The following is a 23,617-nucleotide window of genomic DNA, read 5'->3' on the forward strand; positions in this document are numbered from 1 at the left end:
CTTACTCCTCCCGTACCTAATAGGTATATACGATACGATCTTATGAAGTGCGCAGTCGAGTTTAGTTGTAGTAGTTGACTGGGTGCCTTGTGAGGTGGTACTTGTCAAAACTTTCCCTCAAAGCCTCGTATATTTGATCAATGGCATTCTAAATACACATACCACGCATCATGGGCTGCACTAGCAGCGCTCCAAATATGGCTGATATACAAACTAATGCAACAGGTATTAAACAATATATCTCGAGCACTTTTCTTACCGTTATACCACATAGACAATAAATATTCCCAGTGATTTTCAGTCTTAATAATAGCTGAGAGTCTGAGACCGAAATATCCTTTTGTTCAAATCAACGAGTAGGTACCTAAATTAATACTTACTTTATACATAATGAAATTCAATTCGTCATGTACTTATTGTACCTGCCAAGGAAACTAATGTCACTTTCATATGTAGAATATAATATACGTTATAGAAATGTTTTATATACCTATGCAATGACCATTAATAGTGTATATTAAATAACATAGTAGGTACCTTACTTATTATAATGGACTAAGTGAATATATGAGTAAAACCTTGATGCTAAATTTACCATTTACAGCCATTCGTGGCGGCGAGATCCAATCTGAATTAGATATGCAAAGTTATCCAACCCATTAGATACGACTTTTTTTTATATTTTTAACTTCTAAATGTCATTCGTATGTAAGTACATTGTACATGGAGAATTCGTTTTATTTGAAATTTTTTTTTAATTATATGAATATGAATATCTTTAGTTATTTTAAAGTTTCTCTCTCCCGCAAAAATCAATCCCAATAAAACAATTTCACATCGTGATAGGTCTTTAATAGATAGAAAGGCAACGTGTACACGTGTTCTGTACGTTATAAATTATAATATTCGTAAATATTAAATTAAATGGCACTATTGCGGTCGTTTTTCTACTAGGAAATGTTAACTGCCATGAACGTGGTTGTCGGAAACAGTATCGCCTGTAATAACTTACCACCCCATACTACTATCTGCGGACATACCTACCACTTTTTCTTATCGTAAGGAGATGCTAAGTTTTTGCACATTTCCTTTTATAGCATGTCTTTCGCGTTTATAACTTTATATAAGTTAACTACAAAAATAAAAAAAATTATCTTCGAATCAAAGGGGGTTTTGGTTTTTTCTTCAAATAATAAAAGTAGAGAATAAATTAAATCGTCTAAATGTATTTATCCCTTGGATAAAATTCTTCAAAGATACTTCTACTCCATACAAAGCAAATAAGTAGGTACGTATTTCAACTACGAAAAATCATAATATTTAAAAGTGTGATACTGAGTGTCACTCTATAATATTGAGTGTCATTTGCTAACATAACGTAATAATTATTCTTGAAATATTAAACGTGAGAGAAGTATTCACTCAAGTAAGTAACTAAGTATATATTTATAAAAAGGTTAGTTATAAAACGATATCCAAGTCATACGATATAAATAAGGTAGAATTATTACATCATTGGTAATTAAAATAAATGAAACTAAAAACAACTTTAAAATATAAATCATTAAACTTACATGGTTAGGTAGTAAATAAGGCAGAGTACCTACCTTCTAGGGAAGCGCGCTCATTGTTGATCACATCTTCCCTTGCTCTAAGTATCTTCCCTTATAGCCGGCAAGATTGCCGTCCAGCGATTCCCTATTTTGTCATAAAAAAGCTAGAAATATCGATTTACCTCTGCTTATCCGTGGTTTTCTTCATCTGGTGTAAAGGGAACAAAGTTTTATTATATGACAAGTTAATAATATTTTCGTATGTAATTAGTTAGTAACTGTTGATAGCAAAGTAACAGCTGTAGAAGAAATAGGCATTTACTTTGCTTGCTAATACAATAAAAACGATAGGAACTTGCGGCCAAAAATAGCGCTGTGTGTTTGTATCGTAAACCTATTACTTCTTGATATACGTGGTGCTTGATAGACACTAGACACCTAATCTTGTCTGACACGGTAATTACTAAGTATTGATTTCGCACATGATACATAAACAATTAATGATAACTATATCTATCAGTTCTATCACTGAGTTTAGACAATTACATAGTTAAATTTCAGTTTTATAGAGTACTAGATTTCCGCCCGCGGGTTCGCCCGCTTTTTCAAAGGAAAACCCACATAGTTCCCGTTCCCGTGGGATTTCCGGGATAAAACCTAACCTATGTGTTAGTCCAAGTTACCTTCTATATGCGTGCTAAATTTCATTGTAATCGCGGTTCAGTAGTATTTGCGTGAAAAAGTAACAAACACACACACACACACATCCTCACAAACTTTCGCATTTATAATATTAGTAGGATTAAAACTGCTTTTTACATTATCTCTCTGATTAGTTTTTTTAATTTATCTATAAAATTAAATACTTAATTAAATAAAAAATGTTGTGTGGTTTTATGAAACCACGGTAAAAGTGAAACTGTTCGAATGGTTCCGAACACTGCTTTGTGTAGCGCATGCACTACACAGACCAAAAAGTTTGAGACGATGTAATAAAAGTTTCACTTTAATAATAATACTTTATATTACCTTCACAATCTCCTAACGGTTTAGAATAATCTTCCGTATCCTCTCCCATCTCACGGAACCGTTGTATTAAGTTCTCTTCTGAATATATAATTTATACAATAATTTAGTTTGAATAGAAATTTTCCTGGCTTATAAACTTTTTTCTGACTTATACAAATTATCCTTATCTATATAATTTTGCGGGAAAGAGAAATTTTCTTCACGTATAGAAATTTTCCTGGCGTATAAAAATTTTCCTGGCTTGTATAAACATTTTTATGACTTATAAAAATTTTCCTTATCTTTATAATTTTGCGGCAAAGAGAAATTTTCTTCACGTTTAGAGATTTTCCAGTCTTATGGAAATTTTCCTGACTTATCGTAATTTTCCCGAATTATGGATTTTTCCTGACTAATATAAATTTTTGCGGTAAAGGGAAATTTTCCTCACGTATAGAAATTTTCCTGGCTTATAGAATTTGTCCTGACGTATAGAAATTTTCCTGTCTAATCGAAATTTTCCTGGCGTATAGAAATTTTCCTGACATATAGAAATTTTCCTGACGTATCTTAATTTTCCTGACTTATATAAATTTTTCGTGACTTATCGTAATTTTTCTGTCAATCGAAATTTCCCTAACTATTGTTAAAATCATTTTTCTAATCTTCCTAAAATTGGAAATTTTTACGACTGATTAAGTAAACCACCCACCTATTCCCACCCACATCCCGTACGCTATGCTCTCTATCCACAGGCCGCGTGTGCGCAGAATGGCTCAGTATCTGCATAGCTAGCGAACGTATACACTCGCCCGGTCGTTGGGCGCTTTCACCAGGGCCCTGGAATTATTGAATTATTATTAATTTCATGAACAATATCTTCATCATCATCATTTTTATTGAAATCAATAATTATATATTTTTCTTTGCCCGCGGATTCCCCTGATGTTAAATTCGCATTAGTATGAGTCGTTTTTTCGCTGTCAAAAGTTACCCATGGCCATGTCACATTAAAACGAATAAACACACTTTCGCATTTATAATATTACTAGAGGTCCGCCCCGGCTTCGCCCGTGGTACATATGTATTTCGCAATAAAAGGTAGCCTGTGTGGCTGTGTCCTTTCTCGGGTATCAAAATATCTCCATACCAAATTTCATGCAAATTGGTTCAGTAGTTTAGGCGTGATTGAGTAACAGACAGACAGAGTTAGGTACTTTCACATTTATTATATTATAGTATGGATGGATAATTGGATAGCTTTAGGATTAGTTGTCCCTATAATTATGTATCGTCTTTTTATTAAAATCAATTAACTTTAATCAATTTACTTCAATATAGCAAGATCTTTACTTTGTGATTTTTTTTTAAATAATTTATTGCCTGGTTTTTACTTAGAGCAAACAACTTTTTGTTTTAATGCTTTAGGGGTTTTTAAACACATACTTTACCTCTTTCAGAAGAAACAAAAGTACAAAAGGACAATGAAATAGACAAAATGAGCTCGGAGAACAATGTTGATAAAAAGTTTGAAAGTAAAAATAATATTGAAGCGCTTCCTTCGTGTGATACTTTTACGGAAAATATACAATTAGCTAGTAATAGTGATTCTACAGATACTAATCATGATACGGAAGGAAAAGTAAACGGTAAGTATGAATCTTTTATTTAAATATCTTTAAAAATAGCAACCAAAAGAGAAATGGAAGTTTTATAGTCTTCAAAAGTCAAAATAATGGTTAGAATTTCATTGTCTGTTTGTTCTTAATAAAATTTATATTTTATATGTTGATAAACCAATGTTGGGTTCGACTACATTTTACAGGCTTTGTTTGAAAATTGTTTTTTTTTATGGAGTGACTTCAAAAGTTAATTAACCTATGTTGTTAAAATATGAGCTGTAGGATACGACTTCTAAATATATTTTTTTTGCTATACAGTATACTTACACTCATCTAAAGTCCTAAAAATGTTATATGTACGTACTTACTGCCTCTACGGAAATCCCCAAAGTAAATGTATATATTATGGTCTATATATTATACTTATGAATATCTGTATTTTATATTTATCTGAATCTTTATTCTTATATATAAAAATGAATCGCAAAATGTGTTGGTAAGCGCATAACTCGAGAACGGCTGAACCGATTTCGATAATTCTTTTTTTATTATATTCCTTGAAGTACGAGGATGGTTTTTATGTAGAGAAAACGTAAATATGTACCACGGGCGAAGCCGGGGCGGACCGCTAGTCTTATATATAAAAATGAATCGCAAAATGTGTTTGTAAGCGCATAACTCGAGAACGGCTGAACCGATTTCGATAATTCTTTTTTTATTATATTCCTTGAAGTACGAGGATGGTTTTTATGTAGAGAAAACGTAAATATGTACCACGGGCGAAGCCGGGGCGGACCACTAGTTTTACTAATAAAATAAAGAAGTTCAGAGTAATATTAATTGCCTACACTAAAATAATTTAACAAAGGTTACCTACATTTTAAACTTACCAAAAGAATTAAGTAAAATTATGTAAAACAAAACAAAAGCGAGGTGCTATTTGCTATTTAAAGCAAGTATTTAGATATGCAAGACCTAACAATAAACATGCCTTATAATGAATGTACCTAGTCGTTAGGTTTATTAAAATATAGTCGGCGAAACTTTAATTTTATGGGACTCCTTTGTTCACTTTTAAACGAGTTAAATTATAATTTTGTTTCGAAGGTGAAGTTTGAATTTGCTATTAAATTGCGTGACTGCTCTATTATCTGCTAAGTCTGCTATGTAGATAAATGCTTTCTTTTCGTATGAGCTTTTGATCAAGTAGCTGAAGTAAATTAAGTATACTTCCTTACTTAGACATACTTACTAATCAACAAATTTAATGATTTTAAAAGATATAACACGATTGTATCGTCTTTCATACCATACTGGTAAAGTTCCCAAGACCTGGAAAATAGCCAATGTCCAGCCAATACCCAAAAAAGGAAGCCGAAGCGACCCAGGTAACTACCGGCCTATCTCAATCACCTCCATTATCTGTAAGATTATGGAGCGTATCTTAAACAACCGGCTTCTGAGGTATCTAGAAGGTAACGATCTCCTCAGCGATCATCAATACGGATTTCGACGTAACAGGTCTACTGGGGACCTTCTGGTTCACTTCACTCATACTTTTGGCTCTGCTATCGAGAAGCTCGGGGAGGCAGTAGCCGTATCCCTCGACATTTCGAAAGCATTTGACAAGGTCTGGCACAGTGGCCTTATCAACAAACTTCCAGCATATGGGATCTGTCCTAGCCTGCGCAACTGGATCTCTGATTTCTTGGGAGAGCGTTCGCTTCGTGTTGTGATCGATGGTTGTGCGTCTGATCTACTACCCATTAACGCTGGAGTTCCTCAAGGATCAGTACTGTCTGCTACTTTATTTCTGCTTCATATAAATGATCTGTTAGATCCGAGCATATATGGTTATGCTGATGACAGCACAGTTGTAGACAGATACATATCCGAAGCGCAGACGGGCAATAATGTTTTGGCGGCACAAAGAGAGGCTATGGTTGAACGGTTGAACCTTTCTCTAAAATCAGTGGCCGAATGGGGCGATGCCAACATGGTTAAGTTTAACTCTTTGAAAACACAGGCCTGCCTGTTTACAGCTAAACACACCGACTTAAATTTAACACCTAGTTTTCAGGATGTGTCCTTGGAATTGTCCAATGAACTGGAGCTTCTAGGCCTAAAGCTCTCCTCTAACCTCAACTTCAAAACCTTCATTGAGTCCAGGGTGCAAGTTGCCGCCAAGAAGCTGGGAATTCTCTCCAAAGTGGCGCAATTCTTCACACCGGAACAGCTCCTAAACCTTTATAAAGCTCAAGTTCGGTCGGGTGTGGAGTATTGTTCTCACCTTTGGGCTGGTGCAGCAAAATACCAACTTAGCGCCTTGGACTCGATTGAAAAACGAGCGATAAGGCTTATCGGGAATGAGGCCCTCACCACCTCGAAATTACACAGCTTGGAACATCGTCGAAAGGTGGCTAGTTTGGCAGTCTTCTACAGGATCTATCATGGTGAATGTGCTGAAGAACTGCACAACCTGATACCTGCTTCTCCTTTTTTACCACCGGTCGAGTCGATGCGGTGCTGGTCTCCACCCCTATGTCATCGACATTCCACCTTTACGCACTAAGCGTTACGCTTCTTCCTTTCTCGTGCGTACCAGTAGGGAATGGAACAATCTTCCGGCCTGCGTGTTTCCTGATAATTACAATCTGGACTTATTCAAAAGAAAAGTGAATAGGCATCTATTAGGTCAGCATGCTCCATCCTAGACCATGCTTATCGCTTTCCATCAGGCGAAGCGATGGTCAAATGCTTGCCTAATCTCTAATAAAAAAAAAAAATAAAAAAAAAGATATATTACTACTGCCTTAGGTACAAATAAAATAATAGCAACATTTAATTAGTGAAGATTTTTTGATGGAACTTAAAATTGACTAGGTTTTCACTTTTCAACCATAGCGCGCCCGCGTTGTAGGTACCTACATAAAAAACTTAAAAAAATATATACTTACACACAAACTACAACAAAATACAACATTGTTATAAAACCTTCCCATTGAACACTTTAATTTATAAAAATAATGCATTCAAATCCGTTGCGCAGATTTAAGTATCCAAGCGTACAAAGAGACAGCCGGAGAAACTTGTAGTGATGATAAAATATATGGGTTATTTCTAACAATAAAACTATGTCAGTGGAAATATCACAAAATGCGTAAGTCGTCGTATGAAGGTCCGCCTTATGGTGACCGACACGTTTAGTCAAAAAAAAGTATAATGATTTATAAATGTAGCGACTATTAACTCCCCATGATATCGGACCATTACACGACCGGTCGGTAACCTCAAGTTGAACTTGTCCTTTGATTAAAGAAATATTTTCAAGGTATATTTTTGTCGGCTACCTACTAAACGCTCTATAAACGCAATACTGTTATTAGTTTAAATCCTTATCTCAGGCTATAATTAAGAGAAAGTAGGTTTCCCCATTATTGTTTTATTAGATTTTCTTCTATGTTACAGCTGCAGCGTAAGTAGGCCCACATAAGAGAGCAATACTAAATAAAACAGATAAACCTTGCAACAGACAAATGCCATCCAGAATTTTCCTGATGATCTAAAATTTAACAATATATAATCGCTAATGAAGACATGTTAAAAATATATGTATCTACGTTTTGAGTGCCTTTAAACACCTAGGTAAATGTAAAAATAAAAACAAACCTTTTGCGTGACATCAACGAATTGTTGTAACTTGTAACTCTTATGGTAATTATCACGACAAATAGGCCAGTGGCTGGATTCTGGAACGTTTCCAAATCAACGTTGTGGTTTAATTTGCGGGCTATATAGAAATTAATGTAGTTGTATTGTTATAGACTTTTAATAAAAAAAAAACATTAACTTCAAGTATGTACTCAAAAATCTAATAATATATTAGTTATAAGTATATTATAAGTAGGTAGGTGTGATTGGTATACCTATAAATATTCTATTTTTAATAGGCACAGACAGACAGTGACAGCGACTTTGTAAACCATGCAGTGATTACAATCCATACTATTTAATATTATAAAGTAAATCTTTCTGTCTGGCTCTCTTCTTCACGCCTGAGCCACTGAACCAAGTTAGTACAAAGAAGTGAGACCTAAAAAAGGACATTATAGAAACGAGAACTATTGGTTTGATATTTTGGTTTTTAAATAGCATTCAAATGCTTTATACATACAACTATTTTTTTAAAGAATAGAAAAAATTCAATCACGAGGCAGGATCGATTCGAGCCTGCGTCTTCCGCGCCATTCCGGGGCGACGCCTGACCAAGTCGGCCACCCATGATCCACTAATCGAATTTATTCTACTCTTTATGTTTTAGTTTTATGAGTCTAACATCACCCCAACACCCCGCACCATGAAAGCTTTGTTCAGGCATTGCGACGGAATGGCGGAAGACGCGGGTTCGATTCCCGCCTCGAGTGATCGATTTTTCTATTCTTTAGAAATTATATATATAAACGGGATTTCCGTTATACATATACATATAAAATTTCTAAAGAATAGAAAAATCGATCTAATATGCGAGTGAAGCCGCACGGTAGGGTCTAACATCATAATCTACTTATTTATTATCAGATTTGGATGGAAACGCGCCGTTAGAATTAAAGATTCATGATAAGCAAAATGGCCAGGAAAATAAAATTACAACATTCAAAGAGGTAGCAGACATTGTCATAGTCAATAAAATACTTGAAGATACTCGTATTGAGGATATAAATGAGCTTCCCAGTAACGAGGAATGTGTCGATGAAACTATACCAACCGAATCGGTGGAGGTCGATGAGCCGTGCAATCCAGAAATTGTAACAAGTCCTTTAGAAGAAATAGAAATTACGTGAGTTTCACTTTCTCTTAATTAACTAATGCTTGTAACAAGAAAATCCGTATTTACAGTTTCTCGAAAGAAAAATACTAATATATTTAAAAAACAAAATAAAACAAGGCATTCCCGCAAGAAAGCATAGGAAATATCCAAAATATTTATTCGTAGATATAGATATAGACATACTTACTTATAATATTCCATTGAGATAATAATTTTCAATGTGGACTCAGAATGAATAGGTATTAGGTACCTCGTTAATACTTTGATTATCTACATAATATGTATATCCATTTTTTTTCTATTTTTTAAGGGAAGAAGATAGCAAACCTATAGAACACGTAAGTCCAAGTCAGTCGGAATGCAGTCGATCAACTCGATGGGAGGCTTTAGCTGACATTGCTGCGGAACTGCCTCCTTCTCTTGCAGTTGATCCAGTCACGGGTCAGATTTATACTCTTTCTAAATAATAATGATGGTTATAACTTATAACCACAAGAAAATATATCAAAAAGCACACAAATGGTAATCTGTGACACCAAATAAATTAGTAAGTACGATTAATAGCTAGTACCGTTTATATTATCTGCTCCTAAGACCTATACTTAATCGGTAATCCTATATTGGGTTCTTTCTCACATATATGTATTAATAATACTATTAAGTTAAAATGTATTGAAATTTTAAATAACTAAAATTGTTATGTTGACTTTACTTATTCAACGAGAAACATCCATTTTGGGAATAATACATCTAAATTGAAAAAAATAAAATTGTCGCCACAGTCTTATTAAATCATGAATCTTGATCACCGTAAGATTGTAATACAGGATTACAATTTATTATTTATCTTGCGTGATAGCAAACTGTAAAAAATTGTGATATTTTTATTTTAAAAATAATAACGCGGCTTTATAGGGTTACTTGTAAAACACCAGCAACCTCGCAGGACAAGATAGCAGCGGCGGCCTTAGGGGGTGGCGAACAGGGCAATCGCCCGGGGCCTCGCTCTTGCAGGGGCCTCGCGGAACAACCCACCCAAGCAAATTTAAAAAAATGAAAATATTGTGTGCGTGTACTAGAGTACACACGTAAGAAGTAAAACTTCTTTATGACCTTATTTTTCAAAAAATAATTTACTATATACAATATTACAGAAATATGTTAGTCTAACACGCTCTTCGCTTCGCTCATCGCTATATTTACACCGGCCGCTGCTGCAACTCGCTCGCTTCGCTCGCTCGGATAAGATTTTTTAATATAAATACAGCTGAAATTGAAGAACATTTTATTGGTTTCTTAGCCGTCGAAAAAACCACAGCTGAGAGTTTGACTAATTATATAATCACAGAAATAGAACAGTTAGGTATATCATTGCAAAACTGCAGAGGCCAAGGATATGATAACGGTGCGAATATGCGTGGTGAAAAAAGTGGTGTCCAAAAACGTATTCTTGAAATTAATCCACTTGCTTATTTTTTAACATGTGGGAGTCATAGCTGGAATCTCATCCTAGGAGATGCAGCATCGTCTTGTGTCCAAGCAAAATCTTTTTTTGGTTTGCTACAAAGGTTGTACACTCTGTTTGCAGGCTCAAGTCAGAGGTGGGCTATTTCAAATGCTCATGTAAAATCGTTATCGCTGAAACCACTTTCTTAAACTAGATGGGAGTTCAGGGTAGCATCGGTGAAGGCCGTTAAATACCAACTAAGCGATATATGTAATGCTTTAAAGGATTTAGCAGAAAATACAAAAGATTGTCAATTGTTCAGTGAATGCCATTCTATAGAAAAGGAAATAACTACCTACGAATTTGTAGTTTCACTTGTCTTAAGGTATGACATTCTTACAAAGATAAATGTTATAAGCAAAATGTGGCAAGGTGAAAACATGCACTTATATGTGGTTATACAACACCTAGACCAAAGAATATACTACTTGACCTAGACGCATTCACAAATTGGCTCGATAATTATCGAGAAAATGGATTCCAGGCATCCCTTGTAATAGCGAGAGAAATAGCCGAGGAAAATGACATTGACAGGCAGTTCAAAGAAGTCAGAAGACGACGTAAAAAAAGGCATTTTGATTATGAAGGAGAAGATGAATTGTCATGAATTGAATGCGGAAGAGATTTTCAAAATAAACTATTTTTATGTCATTGTCGACAATGTGCGCGCAAGCTGCCATCCTAGGTTTAAGGCACTTAAACATCATGAGAGCATATTTGGTTTCATGTATAATATAAAAAGATTAAAGGAAATTAGTGATAATGAACTTTTGAAGCAATGCAGCGACTTGCAAATATCTATGACAGTAGGAGAATCATGTGATATTGATGGACATGAATTGTACGAAGAACTGAGTATGTTCATGCGTGTGTATGAAGGAAACGACGATATCTATAAGATCGGCTTTCAGCCCTTGCTATTCTTTCAATCGAAAATGACGTATAGACTGGGGTAGAAGCCTTTAAAAATAATGAAAAGATAAAAAAAATCGCAGTCGGATGAAACCCATTAGAAAAGGAGGGGAACATGATGAAAATAAAAGGAAAAATAAATTACGGTCAATCCGAGTTCGGGAAGTGGGAGGAGGGAGCTTTTAAGAGAAAAAAATGGTCTCTCTCGATTTCCGACAAAACTACAAGTCCTACAGAAAAAAGTTCAATGGCAAAGTTGTAGGTAATTAAAAGTTCTACAACTTTTGTATTCACTATTTTTTCACATAAACTCAAAATTTAGGTGAAAAATTCAAAATACCAAGTTTTTGGTCTTTTATTTTTATCTAAGTACTTCAAAATTTATTGTTTTTCAACGAAATTTGGTGGAAACTTACTATATTATGTCCCAAATACACTGTAATTTATTTGATTGAAAATATTTATTTTTTCGCCTTATTTTGAAAAAAGCTGATATTTTGTCGGGTGACTTTTCGATTGAAAATAAGGTTGTTTTTTTGGTATTAATTCAAAATAAGGCGAAAAAATAAATATTTTCAATCAAATAAATTACAGTGTATTTGGGACATAATAAAGTAAGTTTTCACTAAATTTCGTAGAAAAACAATAAATTTTGAAGTAGATAAAAATAAAAAACCAAAAGCTTGGTTTTTTGAATTTTTCACCTAAATTTTGAGGTTATGTGAAAAAATTGTTAATAAAAAAGTTGTAGATCCTTTTATTACCTACAACTTTGCCATTGAACTTTTTTCCGTAGGACTTGTAGTTTTGTCGGAAATCGAGAGAGACCATTTTTTTCTCTTAAAAGCTCCCCCCTCCCACTTCCCGAACTCGGATTGACCGTAATTTATTTTTCCTTACATTTTTATCATATTCCCCTCCTTTTCTAATGGGTTTCATCCGACTGCGATTTTTTTTTGTTTCAAAAATTATCTACTCTAGTAGCTCATTCGTTGGATTATTGTGCTTTAATTAAAGATTTTAGCCTTAGGAAAAGCCGCAAACATCAATTTTAAAATTTATCATCTCTGTATTTGTTAATTTGGTAAATCTTTCTATGTATAAATATATAAATATTTTAAAACTCAAATTTTATTCATTTGTTTAACTTTATCATTTCTCCTCAAACATGACAAATACCTAAACCAAACAACCAGACCTACTTTCGCATCACATACATTTCACGAAGAGCAAAGGGCCTCGCAAAGGGCCTGCCGCCCGGAGCCTCGCAATGGGTAAGGCCGCCGCTGCAAGATAGCTAACATCATAAGTAAAAGTAACCTGTAACAACATATTTTTGATAATTTGTTAGATTTTATTTTCATACAAAAATAAATATTTATTTAATTTTCCGTTTGAATATTATAAACTCTACGCGCATCCCAAAAATTACGTAACAAGAAGCGAACGAGAGGGGGAAGGGGGCGTCACGTCGTCCTTTCGATAATGAATAGAACACAAGACTTACAAATGTTAAGAGAGTACAATAAAAGTTGTATACGTAACTAGTATATTATTATTAGTCTGTGATAAAAGCTTAAAAAATCATTTAAAAGTTAAGCCAATAGTCGTAGAACAAAATATTATGTTGTTACTTCTGATGTTAGCTATCTCGTCCTGCGAGGTTGCTGGTGTCTACAAGTAACCCTGTATAAATGCGCAGTAAATGTATTATGCTGAAAACATTCATTTAAATATATGTTTATAAAAAAACCTAGATGCACAGCTCTCATATTATGACCAACGCGCGAAAGTGGCGCGGCGGTAGTAACACTCTCCAATTTTATTTTCGATGTTGTAGTTATCTTTTAAGCATAACTATATGTACCTACCTACTTAGTTTCTCAAATATTCAACACTAAGCGGTTGTTTTTATAACGAATTTTACAAAAAGCAATAAAATTTTACGACTGCTGCAGCTGATTGTTAATTGGTACATAAGGCATGAAATATGATGACTGAAATTTTAGAAAAATTCAAACAAAATCACACATTTCTTCCTTCCTATACAGGGTGTCCCACCGTCGCGTCCGCCTCGGTATTCTAAACTCAATTGGAATTTGGACGATATAGTTTTGCATACTTACGCTGAGTACGTAAAAAATATGTACCTACTTATAAAATTCCAGATGCATTTTTTTTCAAACGGCTGCGCGAAACTAGACTCTAGAGAAGAAAACATGAATTTTAAGGAAAAATTAAGCAAACAACTTTTTAGTTTTTGTATTTTTTACATGATCAGTGTATGCAGGACTAACTACAAGTTCCTTCGCGCTTATTATACCGATAGTGGGACACCCTAATAAGCCATTATTATATTTTCCGTCCAATTTAGAATGCTGTGCTCATTCTATCCGGACGTTTTTGAAACGTTGATCTTGGGTTTTTTCTATGTTATGCTAGGTTGTAACTTGTAATTCCATTCACTACGCACTAACTCGAGCTGAACACCGAGCCGTACATCTGTCATCGCGTCCACACCCAATCCACACCATCACACCATCACACGCTAGCGGCTAGGCTATGAACCGCGCACACGCAGATTTGTCCGCAGAGGCCGACTTGTCGCCAGTGACAAATTCGGCGGATGGGCGTGCCAATAAATTGTATTTGGTAGCCATAATCCAATGTTTACAATAAAACGGTGACATCTATTTAATGTATTTGTGTGTAAAATGTATTATGTTAGTTAGTTAGTTCTAATTTAAATTTTAAAGTAGGTACCTAGTTAAGTATCTAATTAAACATTTATAATAAAAAAGTCGTAGCATTATTGTTATTAATGTAATGTATCAATTCAACAGTCGATCATTGTTATTTTCATTAAAGTTGTTGTAAAATATGCATTTTATTTTTTTATCGTATTAAATGTTGTTGCTCAAACTGTTGTTTTATTAAATCAATCAATACTAATCTATACCTATGTCTATACTAATATTATAAAGCTGAAGATATTATAACTAAATATAGGTAACAATTTTTCTTTGTAATTGATAATTAATGTTAAGAAGTCACCACCGCCCATTAACACTTGTAATACTGGTACTTACTGTGTTACAGACCATACTTTGCTGACTTTACTACTTGGCTACATCCCTATTTAACTCCCTGCTAAAGGAGGGTTCTGTTTTTCGAGCATGTGTCTGTATGCCTGCTACAAGGCGCAGCTAGATAGATTTTGACTTATGAGGTGATGCTGTCATCCTTAGAATGGTGCTTGTTAGTCATACAATAATCGTAGGAATTTAACAAATAAAAAAAAAAACAAAAACATAGAAACTTAAATTTTATTTACAATAATTACTTATTTTTAACTTTTATCATTGCTACCCCGTTGTCTGTAGCAGTACCACCAAATACAATAACAAACAGTGCAGACTGTTTAAGACTATTCCAAATAGTTTCAACCCACTTATCAATGTTAGACATATCATTTAATTGAACATCTATTTGATCTTGTTTTAAATGAGCCATAACAAAATTATAATCATTTACAGCGTTACTAACAGTTGATATGACATCCTCAACTGTGTCAACTGTATTCAGTTTAACCTTTTTTGGTTTGCCCTTTTTTAACTGAGCACTCAAACTATCCTTTGCTTGTGTTAAGTAGGTATGATAGTCTCCAGTAATATTATCACAACCTACCACTAATGATGTTTTTCTTTGCTCAATAATATGGTTGAATATTGATAAGGCATATTCAGGTTTAGTTGTCATTTTAATAATATTTTCTTTGTAAGTTTGTCTATTAGTATGCACCGCATCACCAAATTCTATATTTTTACTAAGCTTCAACTGAACTAGTTTAAGTGACGCTAAAGAATCTTCAATAGAACAATGGCCATTTTTATTTGATTGAATGTCTTCATTCAAAAATTCTTTAGCTAATGTTTTTAATTTTGGTTTTCGTGTTCTCTCTCCAGTGAAATTATATATAAGACTTGTATCAATGACATAGGGATGCATCATCTTCAAAGCATGTAAATCAAGATTAAGTGATTGACCAACTAAAATAGCATCAGGAGGTAGTAACTGTTGCAGATCCTTTTGAACATCTTCTAATCTTTTAGTGACATTTTCTAATTTTGATTTTGTAATACCTGAAAACCTTGTTAAATAATCTGTTATGTTATTGTAAGGTTTTACTAATGATTCATATATAACTTCATGTTTTTCATTGACAACAGATACTCGAGTCAGTTCAGATCCCACATTAGTTATACACATTTCACAATCTAGGCCAAACATGGGTGAGTCTGGTGTAACAGATTTGTATTCATCTTTAGACAGAACATAGTCAGAATAAATATTCTTTAGTTTTCCTTTGAGAGGAACTGGATAATTTTCTTCTATAAGCTGCCAAGTTGACAAAATTAGTTGTGTTCTAGGGAATTGATCTTTAGACTCTTTATAATTAATTTCACTAAATGAATCATTAATTGGAAACACAGCTTTCATCATAACCATAAGGTCTTTCCTTATATCAAGTGCTAAATTCATACTTCCATATTTTTGAATTATTGCCTCTTTTTCAGTTTCAGACAGTGGTACCAATGCTAGTTCTTTTACCAAAGAACCATTGTACACTGATGGTGTGAGTATTTCCACAAAATCTTCACATATTCTATTGATATTTATCATCTTTTCTTTGTATTGTTCCCAGTGCTTGATAGAAATACCCTCAATTATTAAGCAAGTAGTTTGACTTACATGATTACATTTATCTATAACATACCATCTGGGTGGTTGTGATAGATTGAGATTGCCCAATAAAGAGTGAAGAAGTAAATGTTGTATATCTGTTAAAACAAGGGGCACTCTTTCGTTTTCTATTGTTGATAAAGCAGCAGCATTTCCATTTATTTTTAATCTAAATTTAGGGATATGTGTCCTTTGACTTTTCAAATTCTTCTCTATGCCAAGAGATTTTTTTTTGTTTGTATGATGTTTATCTGAGAAAAAAATACAAGAGTTTGAAATAGAAATAAAATGCTTAAATAATTAAATAAGTACATATATTTGGGCATAATGTTGATTTTTAAAAGCAATATTCGCATCAAAAATGTCTAAATTATTCAAGACCATAATCATTATAATATTTGTTATGGTATAACTTACCGTCTTTATTTTCTTTACGTCTTTTTTTCTTCAGAGGTTCTTCAGAAATAGAATGAGTGTTCATTGTATAGGATCTATTTATTTTAGGTTATCAACTTTTAATATTATTTCCTATTAAATATTATATATTTTTTTTTTGAATTATGATTCAGAAAGCAAACTATACTGCTAGTATTACTAGTAGATTTCAAATGTCTTTACATAACAAAATAAACGTGCCAATGTTGATTTTTATTTCTTCGGTCTTCCCATTTCTTTCATTTGTTGATTGTCAAAAATCTTTTGTGTCATGTGGTCTCGGCCATGTGTGTCAAATGTCAATATCGTAATAAAATGTCATTGAATGACACCCACAGACTATAAAAGACAAAAGTCACCATAGATATGACCCATTAAGCATTATCTGTGATTATGAATCTCATCGATAGATATTTCCGGGTTCCGTTATTATATTTAACTCTTTAAATATACGGAACCCTAGAAAATATATCAAAGTTTATGTATTCTAATTTGAATTATTTTCTTTGTTAATGACTACACCCACAGGCTCCATCCGAGAAACTCTTACTCCGCCAATTTTTAGTGTAATGCGGATATCATTATGGAAACTTCTGAAAGTCGGAACGATAGTATTAATATAAAGATAAAAAAAGACGTGTGGCACTCGGGGACTGCCGCAGTTATTGCATTGCAAGCTATTGCATGCTATGCCTTCAAGCCACACCTTTACGCCCGTCGGAGTGGGGAGCGTGAGGTTTTTCGTTACTAAATTTCTGGATTCGGTCGCTCAAGGCCCGCGATAGAAGCTATGCAATAGCTTAAAAATTAATAACCCACACTTAACTATTCTGTTATTATACTAGAAACTGTGCTAGAAACCAATAATGCAAAATGCAATAATGTAAATAATGCAAAAGGATATGTACACCAAGTGATACCAACACTGAGCAACAATAATATTATAATATAATTAACCGCTCGCTTTCACTCTCACGCTTATAATATAGATCAAAGAGTAAAGTAATACATACGGGATATAGATTATACTAGATTACATCTTGCTCCCTCTTAAGTGCTCCCTCACCCACTCGAGTCAGGCAATTACCTGATTTATTGCCATTTGCAGCGTGTCTATCTATCTCATTGAGATATACATATGGAGACGACACCGCCTATATCACTTATGTTCCGCTCAACATACGCCATATGGCGTAACTGCACGATCATTTTTTATTTGTTTTAAAGTGAAACGCATCAAATATGCCATCGTGTGTGTTACGATATTGCACAAATAATACAAATAATACGGAAAAGTGCAAAGGAATAACTTTTATCGGTAAGTACCTAACTAGATAATAATTTTTAAAACTTAGTTAGAGCAAAAAAAATGGCGCACCTGGATTTTCTTCGTGGTGTCTCCTCCATACGTAGTAATATTATCTCAATGATCTATCTATAACTTTTATAAAGTGAATTAAAAACGGTAGTAGTTAACTTCATAATATATAAAATATAATACTTAATTTTGTGAATCTCACGATTCATAATATATTTTTAGATTATAGTTTAAAATAAATAGAGGGTGAAAGACCGTAGTTCATAATCAAAACATAAATTTATTTGACCGTAGAACCATAATATACAGGGTGTAATCGTTAAGTGTGCACAAGCGATTATTCCGTAACTATTGCAGACATCAAAAAATTTTAAACTGATATCGAAAGTACTTAACCTAATGAGTAAAATGGCCATAATAAATTTTTTAAAATAAAACGAGAAATAACCAAAAATGTTACATTAAACGCTCCCATACAATTTATTTCCCATAGATTTTGTATTCATAGTAGATTTTCGAAGTGACGTCATTATTGTGCAATACAATGAGGAGGTCTATTTACAGTTTCTAAATGAACTTCCCTCCAAATTTGCGAAGTAATTAAAGCAGAAAACCAAAAAAAACAAAAAAAAAGCTAAAATCTTTCATATTAAATGTATAGGTTGATCCAAAAGTAATGATAATTGGGTATTTCCTGTGCACATAAAAATATAAAATAAATGTTTTATGCTTGCTCATGTAATCACTAAGTTATCACAAAAAAATTATATCTACAGGCCACGTTTCCAAGTATTAACATTAATTTTAATGTGAACAGTGCGAGCCAGAATGTTTCCCGACGAAAAGAAGAAACAACGATTCGACATTTAGAGGGTGAATTTCTAAATTTTTAATGAGATCAGGATAATTTTTTGTCACGATTTGTGACCATGGGCGTTACCTGGGTTCACCATGTTTATGCTGAAACCAAGAAACAATCAATGGCCTGGATGCGAGCTTCCAAAAAAAACGGTGAAGATTTTCAAAGTGAAAATTAGTGGGATAGATTAAAGCCGTAGTTTTTTGGGACGCTGAAGAAATGTGGAATATTTTAAGAAGGTAGCCACTACTACACAGGGCTCTTACTACACAGACCAAATTAAAAGATTGCGGGTAGGTTAGTAAGAAAAAGAGACATGGCAAACTTCGGTCTTGAATGTTGGTTCACCAAGACAACGCACCAGATCACAAAGCGTCAGTTGCGATGGCTGCCAATCAAAAATCGGCATTGAAAATGCTTGAACACCCACCCTGTTTGTAAGATCTAGCTCCTAGTTAATTCTATCTCTTACCTCGGCACAAGAAACACCGTCGATACAAGAAATTTTAAGACGACAGCGAAGTGATGGCCGATTTTGAGGGGTTTTTGTAGATGAAGTCAAAGTTTTTTTTTTCTAAGTTAAGAAAAAAAATATCGAAATATATTATCTAGTTAGAAGACTATCTAGAGAAATACATAATTATTTTAACTGTAATGACCTTGTTTAATATTGATTATCATTACTTTTGGATCAACCCATGTACATGGGATATTCATATCTCATACTAAAGTTAATTTTTTAGATATTTCTCGTATTATTTTTAAAAATTTATTATGGCCATTTTACTCATTAGGTTAAGTACTTTCGATATCAGTTTAAAGTTTTTTGATATCTGTAATAGTTACGGAATAATCGCCTGTGCACACTTAACGATTACACCCTGTATATAAAGTATATTATATACTTATAAACAACAGTTCTCTACAGTCTACAGTACAACCTATTGACAAGGCCATGTCTACTAGAAATACAGAATACTGACGGAAAATATTATGTAAACCTCGTAAACTGTAAACTCGAGTGTAAACTGAACTTGTCTCTTTCACTCGTACACGATTCCCTATCTCACTAGCGCCACTATAGTCTATACACAGAACGTTTACGTTCTTGTGAGAATAAACATTTAGCACTCGTATTTCTTACAGATTCTGTGATTATAAATTGCTAATACTGTATTAAAGTTAAACAATGGATTCATTGCGTGAGCAAGTTATGATAAATCAATTTGTGTTAGCAGCTGGTTGTGCTAGAGAACAAGCGAAACAGCTTTTGCAGGCTGCTCACTGGCAGTTTGAGGTAAATTGGGATTATTCATAATACATGTAAACAAACAATAAAATCATGAAATGGCTGCTACTATTTTGTGTTTATATTTATTAATGAATCATAACTAGTACCACAAAACATTATTTGGGATAAAAATAAGTTGTCGAAAACGATTATTATAAAGTTGACCACATAGATTGATCAATTACCTTGACCATATCTAAAAGTGTACACACATTGATAATGACAAAATAAGCACGTAGTATCTACGTACGAATGTTGACAATAATATTGCTAAAAATAGAGTGCAAATTTTCTGCTCCATATTATATATTCCTAAAATAAAAACATGTATTGATTTTAAAGATAGCTTTAAATCACAAGTTGCCATTTAACCTGTCATAAAAAATTAAGATATAAATAGAATTGTTTCTTAACCTATATTTACAAGGTTTATATTTTTTGGTAGTTGTAGAAAGTTGTATGAAATAGGTATAAGTAAAATTAACTTTTTTTATTCCATGATATGAATTTAAAAAAAAATTAATTTGTTAAAAATGTTTTCAAGAGGTTATGCTGAATTACAATTGTTTATTTTGTTTTTGGCATAATATTCTATTATACATATTTATATTACTAGAACATAGTTAGGTCTCACAAATCTTTCACATAAATTTTCATATTTCAGTTCTAAAATATATCTGATTGTCACGCTATCTTCTTTAGATTACATACATACACTATTTAGAGTTTGTTTATTATAATCTTAGATTATAATGTAGTTGTCTAAAGACCCGAACATATTATCATTTATTTGTTTTTGTCCAAAATTTCTTTACACTTAATCTTAATCCTTATTACTCTTGAAGGGTTAAATACAGTGTATTAATTTATACTTAATATTTTAACAAAGTAAAAACTGTTCAATTTACATACAGTACTTATTGTATAGTTTTTGTTATATATATATATCATACTAGCTTTCTGCCCGTGGCTTCGCCTGCTTTATCAATAACCTAATTAATTATACACATGAACCTTCCTTTTCAATTACTCTATCTATTAAAAAAAAGCTGCATCAAAATCAGTTGATAGTTTTAATAAGATTTAAGCATACATAAAAATAAAGGGACAGAGAAAGTGACTTTGTTTTACTATGTAGTGATTGAATTCATGTACATATGTCACAGGTATATTGTTGAAGCTGTGATTTTACAATGTCACTGGTGATATAATAAATAATTTAAATGATTCATTTGCAATGAACTTCTTTTTTTACAATAGTGATATATATATATCTAGTATAGATCTATCTATTTTTTATCATATTATTTGGTTATCCTATCATTAATATGTATCGTATTATTTTTTATTGCTTCAGTGCTTCAGTATGTACCACCTACCAATATTCGTTTTTTGTTATTGCTTTCCTCCGTTGGGTTACCTGGAAGAGATGGCTCTGTAGCCATAAGGTCGCCTATTGTGCAATTTATGTGTATTTCATTTTATGTTATGTCTTTAATTTAGTGTGTACACAGTACAATAAAGCTTTAATTATTCATTCATTCGTAATTTTTTTCAATTTACTTTTTATTTCAGACAGCTCTATCAATATTCTTTCAAGAAGTGGCCATCCCTTCAGCAAATGGCATTGCTGCACAGCACTATCCCCAGGTATAAAATTTATGAAGGAAGTTTGTTTATAAAAGTTTTAACTTTTAAGATCCAAATATCTGTTTGCCACATCTCTGCTCCAATTGAAATTGTTATTTTTTAAAGAGAACATATAGGAAGATTTAGCTATCTAATGGTGAAAGAATTTTTCAAATTATTCCGCTACAAAGCAATTTAGACCAAACTACCATATGGAAACATTCTATCCTGTCTCCTGAGTAGCGTCTGTTTTTAAAATTCTGTGAGCAAATAAAAAAAAAAAAAAGTCTTTTTTATTTCCTCAGCTAAATTTGAAAAAAATTTAGCTGAGACAAAATCTATGTAAATATATTATATTTACAACCAACCCAAAATATTATATTTCAGTCATAAACATTTTTAACTTCTATTTTCAGCAATTGATGACACCATGTAACACACCAGCGACACCCCCAAACTTCCCTGATGCGCTCGCAGCATTCTCTCGGCTCTCAACGACGGGCAGTCCCAGTAACGCGGGGGGCGGCGGCGTCAGTGGTATGGCGCCGCCGGTGTCACCCCTCGCCACGCATCCCCCCGCGCAAATGCAAATCAACACATTCACCTCTTCTTCAAATCAGCAGACTAATTACGCACCGCTCTCTTGCTCAACCGCAGTGAGTATGTTTTGATTATTATATGATATATTTGAGATTTGATAACGGGTAACGGGGTAAAGCATGGGGTGGGTATTGCTTAATTTAATTATCAAAGAATATGTGTAAGTAGATATCGTTTCTAGGAAATTTTAGTCCCGAAAGGGATTTTTATACAGTGATTTAGTTATGAGAAAAGATTATGGATTAATCTCATCCAAATGCTTGTTGATTATATTGAACTACATATATTTGTAAAATATATCATAGGGACTTTTAACCTGGATTAAAATCATTTCTATGAATATTTATTAAAAATTATTACTATAGCTATGTCTAGTAGCTGTATTTAATCATGACTAATTTCTTTTCAGGTGTGCAGAGAACACATGCCAAGATAAATTGAAAATTTAGGTTAGGACCATCTGTAATTTATTTTTCTAATGGTGCGCGATTTGAGCTGTGGATTTTTGATCATTATTTCCGACACCCCAAAGCAGCTATAGTTCGCTGGGTAATAAAGGGGTGTTATAGTCAATCATGTTAAACAAAATATTGTCACTGTTCTTATAGTGGTTTTTTAAACAAATTGCACTATGATATTTGTGTTACAGTTTTTTGATACCTATTAGGAACCTATTACTATGATTATTATTGTAAACTAACGGTATCAAACTATTTAGTGGTATTTACTATTTAATAATAATTATGGATGTATTATAATAATAAAAAGAAAATTGTTATTTTTTCGTTATACTGTCGTTCTTTTCTATACATAATATGTATAATGTTAGTTAAATCAAATTGAAGTTCTGATTGTATTATATTCAGTATACATGTATTATACACAGCTTCATAAAAGACAATATTATGAATGTAATTAAAGTGATACATTAAGACAAAATGTAGTTTTTTAACAGCCAATTTTAAATTGGTCGCCCTTGGATTTTTTGGAAAAGCCCAAACAATTTTTTTCTTAAAAGTCAATAAGAATGCACGATAGCCAAGTGGTTAGTGACCCTTACAATTACGTCAGAAGATGTGGGTTTGATGGGGAAGATTGTGGATTGTAATAAACATAGTATAAGCAGCCTGGGATTTTTATTTAGGTCTTTAAATTCTACATAATATTTTCTAGTGTTAGATGGATGGATGCTAATAATATTATACGTGTCAGCTTTCGATGACGTTTGGTAAAATAGCCAAGTTGTTCTGTTGTCGAAATATAACCATAAACAAAGAGTAGATATGCGCACACTACGCGTACAATACACATA

At 33.1% G+C, this 23,617-nt stretch overlaps 3 protein-coding genes across 4 annotated transcripts; 2 read left to right on the forward strand and 1 right to left on the reverse strand.

Moving 5' to 3' along the window:
• Positions 1-70: 70 nt before the first annotated feature.
• LOC149904004 (uncharacterized) lies at positions 71-9,961 on the forward strand. Of its 2 annotated transcripts, none has more exons than XM_090108269.1 (4): positions 71-225; positions 4,022-4,210; positions 8,762-9,020; positions 9,322-9,961. In XM_090108269.1, exons 1-4 carry the CDS (start codon positions 171-173, stop codon positions 9,476-9,478), a joined length of 660 nt encoding a protein of 219 aa, XP_089964395.1. In that variant the 5' UTR covers positions 71-170; the 3' UTR covers positions 9,479-9,961. The 2 variants fall into 2 exon arrangements, with proteins under 2 accessions (XP_089964395.1, XP_089964396.1); XM_090108270.1 differs by lacking the exon at positions 71-225 and adding an exon at positions 3,670-3,774.
• A 4,775-nt stretch (positions 9,962-14,736) lies between these two features.
• Rexo5 (RNA exonuclease 5) lies at positions 14,737-16,885 on the reverse strand. The gene is made up of 2 exons (XM_090108202.1): positions 16,591-16,885; positions 14,737-16,424 (listed from the first exon to the last, which is right to left on the reverse strand). Exons 1-2 carry the CDS (start codon positions 16,652-16,654, stop codon positions 14,770-14,772), a joined length of 1,719 nt encoding a protein of 572 aa, XP_089964328.1. The 5' UTR covers positions 16,655-16,885; the 3' UTR covers positions 14,737-14,769.
• Positions 16,886-19,865: 2,980 nt separating this feature from the next.
• On the forward strand, positions 19,866-23,429 carry LOC149904006 (UBA-like domain-containing protein 2). The gene is made up of 4 exons (XM_090108075.1): positions 19,866-20,082; positions 21,652-21,726; positions 22,122-22,361; positions 22,715-23,429. Exons 1-4 carry the CDS (start codon positions 19,975-19,977, stop codon positions 22,739-22,741), a joined length of 450 nt encoding a protein of 149 aa, XP_089964201.1. The 5' UTR covers positions 19,866-19,974; the 3' UTR covers positions 22,742-23,429.
• The last annotated feature ends 188 nt before the right edge of the window (positions 23,430-23,617 follow it).

This window comes from Colias eurytheme, chromosome 12 (genome assembly GCF_061535395.1).
Source record: "Colias eurytheme isolate Ceu_HAF_F1 chromosome 12, ilColEury1 Martin Lab GWU primary, whole genome shotgun sequence".
In the NCBI taxonomy this organism is placed as follows: domain Eukaryota; kingdom Metazoa; phylum Arthropoda; class Insecta; order Lepidoptera; family Pieridae; genus Colias; species Colias eurytheme.